We start from the raw sequence: 8,780 nt of genomic DNA on the forward strand, positions 1-8,780 counted from the left end.
CCGGACGCTCGCCTGGCTCCCCGTCTCGCTCCGCCCCAGGCCCGACGGTCCGGGACGCCGTCCGACCCCAGCCGAGGCCACCGACAGGCCGGGCGCCTCGGGCCTCCGTGGGTGCTTGGACTCTCCCGCAGCACCCCTGCCGCCGGGAGAAAGGTCGTGGCGGCTCGCAGCGCCCCCACCCCCGGCCCCCCGCTGGCTCCTTGGTGAGGTGCTACTTGGCGGCGGCCGCGCTGGGGGCATGTGGGGGCGGCGGGCCGAGGCAGAGGGGGCCGGGTGTGGGGAGGGTGAGCCACCTGTCTCTCTCTGGAGTCGGGGGTCACTTGCTGGAGCCCCCGGTGCCTTCTCTCGGCCGTCGGCCCGGCAACCGCCAGCGATGGCGGCGCACGTGGGTGGTGGTCTTGGGCTTGGGCGGGGATGGGAGCAGAGCGCCGGCCCCCGCCGCCCCCGCCCGGGCAGGCGGTGGTTGGAAAGCGGTTGTGGGCGTGTCCCGGTGGCCGGACCACCAGGCAGTGGAGGCCAGAGAGCAGGGAGATAGATGCAGGAGGCCAGTGGGGCTAACCCGCGGGCCGGGCAGGTGGGAGGGGGCGGAGGCACCCGGGGGACAGACGGGGTGCCCTTGGAGGCCCCGGGTCAGTCCAACTGCACGACCGCTACCCCGAATCCTGGGGCAGAGGGGCAGGCGTGTTCCCCGACACAGCTTCCTCCACCCCACGCCCCCGGCCCGGCCCCGGCCCCAGCCCCACGAGGCCGGCGCCCCAGCTGGATGCCGCTCGGAAGGCGTTCCCCTTGGCGCCTTAGCGCCCACCTAGGCAGGAGAGCCTGCAGCCCTGTCTCCGACCGGGTGCGGGTCTCCTGGCGCCGCTGCTCCTGCAGGTGAACCGCAGCGCCCGGCCTCCTTCCTGCCAACGCTTGCACGCCGGCCCTCCAAGGCTTTGCTGTGTGTCCAGAGACCGTCTGTCTCCGTCGGAGGCGCAGAGGCCGGCCCGCGCTCTGCGTGAGCCTTCCGCGGCTCGCTGGCTGGATTGGGCCACGGTCGGGCGGCGGTGGAGAGGAGCGCCCGTCGTGGGCCTCCGGGTGCTTCCCGTCAGCACGGGCAGTTCCCTCAGCGCCCTCGCCTCTCCCTCTGGCTGTATGGGTGGGGGTGGGGGTGCGGGGAGTCCGCGACGGTGGGGGATAGCGCGGGACGAGGGTGTTCTCCCCCGCGCGTCGCCTCCCACGGGGGTCAGGGCACAGGCGCAAAGCGTCCCGGAAAGAGGGGAGGGCCAGGAGCGGACCGAGCCGGGCAGTGGGAGAAGGAGTACCGGGTGTGTGCGTGGAGTGAGGGCCCGGGACGTGTGGCGCCGGCGGGCACTGGCCGAGAGTGGGGCTGGCCACTGAGGCAGGGTGTCTGCGGGGGCTCGGGTGCGGCAGGGCACCCTGCCCGGCGCCTCTCCTGCACCTGTGCACCTGTGCGGGCGGGCGAGCTGTGAGGTAGGGGACGGGACACGCTGGGCGTGTGCCTGAGGAGCCTGTGGAGACCGGGACTGCCGGCCTTGAGTGTAGGACGTGGGTGTGGGGTCCAAGGGGTCGGTGGTAGATGGAGGGTTTGAGCCTGGAGGCTGGAAGGAGCGGCACGTGGCACGTGGGGGTGGGTGGCGGTGGGGAGTGGGGTCCCGGTGCCAGAGGGCTGGGAGACCCCGTGGTGGCGGTGGACGGCGGCGGGAGAGGTGCCGGGAGGCCGCTGGGCTGCGCTGGGCTGCGCTGGGCTGCGCTGGGCTGCGCTGCAGGGTGGCCGGGCAGACGAGAGCGGGTGAGCGAGCGAGCGAGCGAGCGAGCGAGCGAGGTGCAGGGGGCGGGGGTGGCAAGCAGGCAGCTGCGCGGCGGCCGGGCGAGGCAAAGAGAGAGAGAGAGGGAGGGAGGGAGGGACCGGGTGTCGGAGCTGTTCCCACGGGGTGAGGAATTCCACCGCCCCGGAGATGACCATTCCCCGTCATCGTCATGGGGACCACCAGCCACGTCTCAGGTGTCAGGTGTCGTCCTGGGCTTGAGATTCAGGGAGGCCAAAGGGACAGACGCAACGCACGATCATCGACAAATGAGGACTGGGAAAGGAGGGCACGGGGAGGCGGGTGACAGGGGTGGGGTCGTTCGGGCAAGAGGGGCTGGTGGGGGTGGAGGGGCCAGCGGCGCTGGTACTCGTGTTGCTGCTGCTGCCGCCGCTGCCTCCGCCGCCGCCGGTGATGGTGGTGGCGAACTTTGGCGCTGTTGGTGACGGCGTCCCCCGGGGCCCCGGTGTAACGGTGGACTCGGTGAGCGATGGGGGTCGGGGGTCCGGGAAGGCCTTCGGTGCCGCCGCCGGCGATGCCCTTGCCCGTGCGCTGGCCTCGGTCCTGCTGCTGCTGCTATCGCGGTGGTGGTGTGCTGGTGGTCCTGGGGCTTGGTGGCGACTCGGTGCTGGTGGGGTGGTGGTGAGGGAGGGTGGAGGACTTCAGGGCCGTGGGCCATGCTACCCGTGCCGGTGTGCTGATGGTGGCCTCGGTGGTGGCGGTGACCGCGGAGGACTTCAGTCTGTTGGCGATCATGCCTACGCTGGCCTGCTGGCGGTGGGCACGTCCCGCTGCTGCTGCTGCTGCTGCTGCTGCTGCTGCTGGTACAACTGCTTCTGGCATGGTGGTGGTAGTCCTGGTGCTGGTGCTGGTGCTGGTGCTGGTGTGGGGATGGTGGTCCTGGGGGTTGGTGGTGGACCAAGTGCTGCGGGGGTCGTGGAGGCCGGGCGAGGGGGGGAGGTGACCTCCGTGCCCTTGGCCGTGATGCCCATGCTGGTGCGCCGCCGTTCGTGGACCCGACGTGCTGGTGACAGCCGTGGCGGTGGCGCTGTCCCTCGAGGCTGGGTGTGCTGGCGCCGGTGCTGGCTAGGCTGCATGGACCTGGTGCTCGCGGTGACTTTAGCAGTGGGGAGTGGCCCGTGTTTGAAGGAGACCGCGGCCAGGTGGCCATAGAGAGCATCCCGGGGCTGCCAACGGGAGGATGTCGGGCCGTGAAACGGGGCTCCCTGGCGCGCTCCAAGGAGTGGCTGAGGGCCCCTCCAGAGGAGGGGTGGCAAGATGGTTGGTGGTCGGTCGACGTGCAAAGAGAGGAGGGTTTGGGGAGTGTGGGTAGAATGAGCCATTGAGGGAGGGAATGTGAAAAGCATGCAGGTGGGCTGTGCCCGGGCGGGCGCGGGCGGTGCTTGGAAGCATTGCTTGAAGTGACGTGGGTGAGCGAAGCGCCGTCCGGGTCAGGGTCATGGAGAGAAAAAGGGCAAGGACAACGTGGGGCCGGGCAAGGGACCTGGGCCACGTCGGGCGGCAGGGGGCGGGCAGCCGGGTGGAGCGTGGCGGCCAGGGCTGGCGGCCACGGGCGAGAGACCAGAACAGACAAGTCGGCAGGGGGAAGCGGGGCGGGGCAGGAGGGCAGGGCCCCCGGCGTGAGCACAGCTGGTTCAGGCTCAGGCCCTGTGGCTTGAGCGCGTGCGCGAGGAAGCCGGGCGCGCGCGGCCAAAAGGGGGCGGCGCGCTGCATGGGCCGGGAATCGAACCCGGGCCTCCCGCGTGGCAGGCGAGAATTCTACCACTGAACCACCCATGCACCGGTGGCGGCGGCCACCAGACGGCTTCCCCAGCGGCGCTCGTCGTCGTCCCGGCACGGCCAGTGGTGAGCACCCGCTGCGCGGGGGCGGGCGGCGGGCCCGCGGTCTGCAAGACAGGCTCCGCGCCCGTGCAGATGCGCCGAGGGCTCGGGCTCGGGCTCGGGCTCGGGCTCGGGCCGGCGCGCGGCGCCCACGGTCCCAGCGAGGCCCCGAGGCGGACTCGGCTCACCCTGCGCCCTCTCCCTGGGGCGGGGCCGCCGCCAGACACTGTCCTGCCGGGAGGAGCAGCCTGGCCAAGCCTGACCCGCGCCCGATTCCCAGGCAGCGCGGGGCGTCTGTGGCCGGCGCAGCTCAGCGCGGACCTTCCCTTCCCTCCCGGCGCCCCCCCGAAGGCCCATGGGCGGATGGCTCTCCGGCCCGTGCAGTGCGCGCCGGCGGGGGCCGGCTGGGGCCCGGAGCTCGGATTGTGTGCGCTCCCGGGGTGCCGCGGGGTGGGGGGGGGGTGTGGGTGCGCGTGTGTGCGTGTCGGCGTCGGTGTCGTCGTCGGAGATGGGGGCCGCCGAGTAGCGCCCAAGCCAAGAGGCCAAAGAAAGGCGTGTGAGCTCTGCCCGCAGCTCTCCGTCGGGGCCGGCTGGGCTGCGGTGGGGGGTGAGGCCGGCAGGTGCGCTTGGGCGGAGCGGCCGCCGGCTGGCTGGCTGGCGGGCGGCGCGGTGAGGGAGCGCGCTGGCGTCCTGGAGCCCCGGCCCCGCAGCGGCTTCCGGCGCGGAGGGGGGCCCGGGGAGGCAGGGCTGCCTTGCGCTCAGGGCTCCCCGGAGCCACCACGGCGGGGTGGACCCCACCCCGCCCCCCCGGGCCAGGCCCAGCGAACGGGGCGGGGGGTCCCGTCTCTGGCTGGCGCGCGGAGGGCTCGGCTGCCCGCCTGGCGGGCGTGTGGCCGTGGTGAGGCCTCCGGGTGGCCACGCCTCGTGGGCGCCCCGGGGACGGAGGGGGTGGAGACCACGGAATGAATGGGGGCCGGCGGAAAGGACAGGCCGTGGGGACCCCGCGCTCCCGGCGGGCGGGCGGGGGGAGGTGTAGGGCGGGGCTGGGAGAGCGAGGAGGCGAGCGAGGCGCGCCCCTCAGTGGGAGCGTGGCCCGGCCCGCGCGGGGCTGCCGGCATTTCGGCCCGCGGCTGGCCTGCAGGGGGCGGCGGCGGGAAGGAAGAGGGCAAACGGAGCCCCCGGAGAGCCGTGCCGCCGACTTGCCGAGTTGCCGAGGCCCGCGGCCGCCGTGGGATGAGGAGGAGGGAGAGGCGCGGGAGGTGGCGGGGGAGGGAGGGCGCGGGGGCGCCAAGCCTGTGGCCGGGAGGGCCGAGGCGCTGCAGCTGCGTGGGTCCCGGGCCACGTGTGCCAGGGCGCCGCCAGCCCGCAGCCCGCAGCCCGCAGCGGCGTGTAAGGCGGGACAGACAGGGCGTCGTCCAGGCCCGGGTGCGGAGAGCCCGCGTTGGGCGGGCCAAAAGGTGGGCGTGTCAGGAGTGGGATTCGAACCCACGCCTCCAGGGGAGACTGCGACCTGAACGCAGCGCCTTAGACCGCTCGGCCATCCTGACGGCGGGCCTGGGCGCGCCGCCGCTCGCCTGGCTGGGACCCGGCGCCGACCCCGGAGCTGGCTGGCGGCCGTGTGGGTGCGCGACGGACGGACGGACGGACGGACGGACGGGACTCGCGTCCCGGTCGACGAGGCCAACGGCCCGCCGACTGACTCTGCTGGCGCCGCCGCCCTCGCCGCGGTCCTCGCCGCCGCCCCCTCCCCCTTCCCGGGGCGCGCACCCTGCTGCCGGCGTCCGGCCCCCCGCCGCCCCCGCCGCCCGCCGCGGCCCATCCCCGGCGCGGGGCCTCCGGCTCGCTCGCGCAGCCCTGCTTGCCGTGTCGGGCGTCTTCTCCCGCCGCCATCCCCGCGCGGCTGGGCGGGGGCGGGGGCGGCGGCGGGTCCGGGGGCGCGACGCTCCGAGTCGGGCCGGGGGACTGCTGTGCGCGCTGACGCGGCGGCCGGGGGGGTCGGGCCGGGTGGGCCGTGGCCCGGGGCACGTGGCGGGCGCCTGGCAGGACGGGCGCGCGGGACGTCGAGGGCCCGGGTGGGGCGTGGGCAGGCAGGCAGGCCGGCGGGCGGGCGGGCGGGCGGAGAGGGGTCGGGCGCCCGGGCGGCCGCCGCCGCCGTCCTCGTTAGTATAGTGGTGAGTATCCCCGCCTGTCACGCGGGAGACCGGGGTTCGATTCCCCGACGGGGAGGCGAGACACGCCCTCTTTTGGTCGCGGGCGCCGCCGCCGCGCTGCCCAAACGTACGCCGGCCCCCAGGGCCCTCCTTCTCCTCCTTCTCCTCCTTGTCCTCCTTCTCCTCCCTCGTGCCTCCGCCCGGCCCCGTGCGGCCAGAGGCGCGGGGCGACCGCGGGGGGCCCGTCCTGCCCGCCGTCGACCCGACCCCCCGCACCCCCTGCCCTTCCTCGTCGGCCCTGGCGCCCTGGCGCCCTGGTGCGTGCGGGCTCGGCCCAGCCCAGCCGGGACCTCCTGACGGGAGGCTGGCCGCCACGGGCTCCTCGCTCACGCGACGGACAGCTGCCCGGCTGCCGGGCTGCCCGTGGAGGTGGCCGTGGGGGCCGGGCCGACTGTGCGGGCGGGGCGGGGCGGGGCGGGGCGGGGCGCGGGTGGCGGGAGGGAAGGGAAGGGAAGGGAAGCGCGCGCCGGGGGCAGGGGGGCAAGGGGCGGGGCTCCCCGGCGGGCAGCCGAGGGCCCGGGAGCCGCAGGGCGGCGAGAGCGCCCCCCAGAGGCGGGCGGCGGAGGCGGCGGGCGGTCGTGCCTGCGGAGCAGCCAGGGCTGCGTGGGGGTGGCGCGGGTGGGGCGCCGGGCGGCCGCTGGTGGCGCCCGCGACGGCGCAGAGCTGCGGCCGGCCGGCACGTCGGGGCAGGGCTGCGGCAGGCGGCGGAGGCGGTGGCGAGAGGGCGAGGAGGCGCTGGTGCGGAGCCTGGGCCGGCGTCCGGGGGCGGCCCGGGCTGTGCAGCGTTGGTGGTATAGTGGTGAGCATAGCTGCCTTCCAAGCAGTTGACCCGGGTTCGATTCCCGGCCAACGCAGCTGGCCAACGTTTTGCGCGGCTCCAGGGCCCCGGTGCTCAGGCCCGATGGGAGCCGGGAGCCGGGCGCGACGCTGAGTGCGTGTGTGTGTGTGTGAGAGAGAGAGAGAGAGAGAGAGAGAGAGAGGAGGAGGAGGAGGCGCGCAGCGTTTTGACGGCGCGGCGGGCGGGCGGTCCGGCCAGGTGGCTCGGCGGGGCCGGCGGGCGGCTGCGCGTGGCCCGGCGGGGGCCCTGGAGGCCAAGCAGAGGCGAGTGGGCGGTAGGGAGGGAGGCGCCGGGTCCAGGGCGCACGGGCCAGGCGCGCAGCCTGACGCTCCCTGGTGGTCTAGTGGTTAGGATTCGGCGCTCTCACCGCCGCGGCCCGGGTTCGATTCCCGGTCAGGGAAGCCTTTCTTCTTCCTCTCGCAAGACCGCCGCCGCACACCCCTTTTAGCCCAAGCTCGCTCGTGCGTCTCCCTGGCCCCGAGCTGACCGAGGCTGCGCGTGCGCACGAGGCCACCCGCCTCGTCGAGCCCAAGGCTGGCTTGCCTGGCGGGCTCCGTCGGGCCGGCCCAAGCCTTTTGGCCTCGCTGGCTGGCTGGCCGGCAGGTGGGCCGACTGGAGGTCTCGGCGTCTCGCGGCCGCCTCCCCCGGACGCTCGCCTGGCTCCCCGTCTCGCTCCGCCCCAGGCCCGACGGTCCGGGACGCCGTCCGACCCCAGCCGAGGCCACCGACAGGCCGGGCGCCTCGGGCCTCCGTGGGTGCTTGGACTCTCCCGCAGCACCCCTGCCGCCGGGAGAAAGGTCGTGGCGGCTCGCAGCGCCCCCACCCCCGGCCCCCCGCTGGCTCCTTGGTGAGGTGCTACTTGGCGGCGGCCGCGCTGGGGGCATGTGGGGGCGGCGGGCCGAGGCAGAGGGGGCCGGGTGTGGGGAGGGTGAGCCACCTGTCTCTCTCTGGAGTCGGGGGTCACTTGCTGGAGCCCCCGGTGCCTTCTCTCGGCCGTCGGCCCGGCAACCGCCAGCGATGGCGGCGCACGTGGGTGGTGGTCTTGGGCTTGGGCGGGGATGGGAGCAGAGCGCCGGCCCCCGCCGCCCCCGCCCGGGCAGGCGGTGGTTGGAAAGCGGTTGTGGGCGTGTCCCGGTGGCCGGACCACCAGGCAGTGGAGGCCAGAGAGCAGGAGATAGATGCAGGAGGCCAGTGGGGCTAACCCGCGGGCCGGGCAGGTGGGAGGGGGGCGGAGGCACCCGGGGGACAGACGGGGTGCCCTTGGAGGCCCCGGGTCAGTCCAACTGCACGACCGCTACCCCGAATCCTGGGGCAGAGGGGCAGGCGTGTTCCCCGACACAGCTTCCTCCACCCCACGCCCCCGGCCCGGCCCCGGCCCCAGCCCCACGAGGCCGGCGCCCCAGCTGGATGCCGCTCGGAAGGCGTTCCCCTTGGCGCCTTAGCGCCCACCTAGGCAGGAGAGCCTGCAGCCCTGTCTCCGACCGGGTGCGGGTCTCCTGGCGCCGCTGCTCCTGCAGGTGAACGCAGCGCCCCGGCCTCCTTCCTGCCAACGCTTGCACGCCGGCCCTCCAAGGCTTTGCTGTGTGTCCAGAGACCGTCTGTCTCCGTCGGAGGCGCAGAGGCCGGCCCGCGCTCTGCGTGAGCCTTCCGCGGCTCGCTGGCTGGATTGGGCCACGGTCGGGCGGCGGTGGAGAGGAGCGCCCGTCGTGGGCCTCCGGGTGCTTCCCGTCAGCACGGGCAGTTCCCTCAGCGCCCTCGCCTCTCCCTCTGGCTGTATGGGTGGGGGTGGGGGTGCGGGGAGTCCGCGACGGTGGGGGATAGCGCGGGACGAGGGTGTTCTCCCCCGCGCGTCGCCTCCCACGGGGGGTCAGGGCACAGGCGCAAAGCGTCCCGGAAAGAGGGGAGGGCCAGGAGCGGACCGAGCCGGGCAGTGGGAGAAGGAGTACCGGGTGTGTGCGTGGAGTGAGGGCCCGGGACGTGTGGCGCCGGCGGGCACTGGCCGAGAGTGGGGCTGGCCACTGAGGCAGGGTGTCTGCGGGGGCTCGGGTGCGGCAGGGCACCCTGCCCGGCGCCTCTCCTGCACCT

General features: G+C 75.0%; 1 protein-coding gene and 5 non-coding genes across 6 annotated transcripts; 3 read left to right on the forward strand and 3 right to left on the reverse strand.

Moving 5' to 3' along the window:
- Positions 1 to 2,563: 2,563 nt before the first annotated feature.
- LOC119877943 (collagen alpha-1(I) chain-like) lies at positions 2,564 to 6,664 on the reverse strand. Its single transcript, XM_038586448.1, has 5 exons — positions 6,374 to 6,664; positions 5,158 to 6,214; positions 3,608 to 4,690; positions 3,310 to 3,365; positions 2,564 to 2,992 (listed from the first exon to the last, which is right to left on the reverse strand). The coding sequence occupies exons 1-5, from the start codon at positions 6,662 to 6,664 to the stop codon at positions 2,564 to 2,566; spliced, it is 2,916 nt and encodes a 971-aa protein (XP_038442376.1).
- Positions 3,535 to 3,605, reverse strand: TRNAG-GCC. The gene has a single exon. It is a non-coding gene; the product is annotated as a tRNA-Gly (tRNA).
- On the reverse strand, positions 5,112 to 5,194 carry TRNAL-CAG. The gene has a single exon. It is a non-coding gene; the product is annotated as a tRNA-Leu (tRNA).
- Positions 5,802 to 5,873, forward strand: TRNAD-GUC. Its single transcript has one exon. It is a non-coding gene; the product is annotated as a tRNA-Asp (tRNA).
- On the forward strand, positions 6,640 to 6,711 carry TRNAG-UCC. The gene has a single exon. It is a non-coding gene; the product is annotated as a tRNA-Gly (tRNA).
- A 313-nt stretch (positions 6,712 to 7,024) lies between these two features.
- TRNAE-CUC lies at positions 7,025 to 7,096 on the forward strand. The gene has a single exon. It is a non-coding gene; the product is annotated as a tRNA-Glu (tRNA).
- The last annotated feature ends 1,684 nt before the right edge of the window (positions 7,097 to 8,780 follow it).

This window comes from Canis lupus, chromosome 38 (assembly GCF_011100685.1).
Source record: "Canis lupus familiaris isolate Mischka breed German Shepherd chromosome 38, alternate assembly UU_Cfam_GSD_1.0, whole genome shotgun sequence".
NCBI lineage: Eukaryota > Metazoa > Chordata > Mammalia > Carnivora > Canidae > Canis > Canis lupus.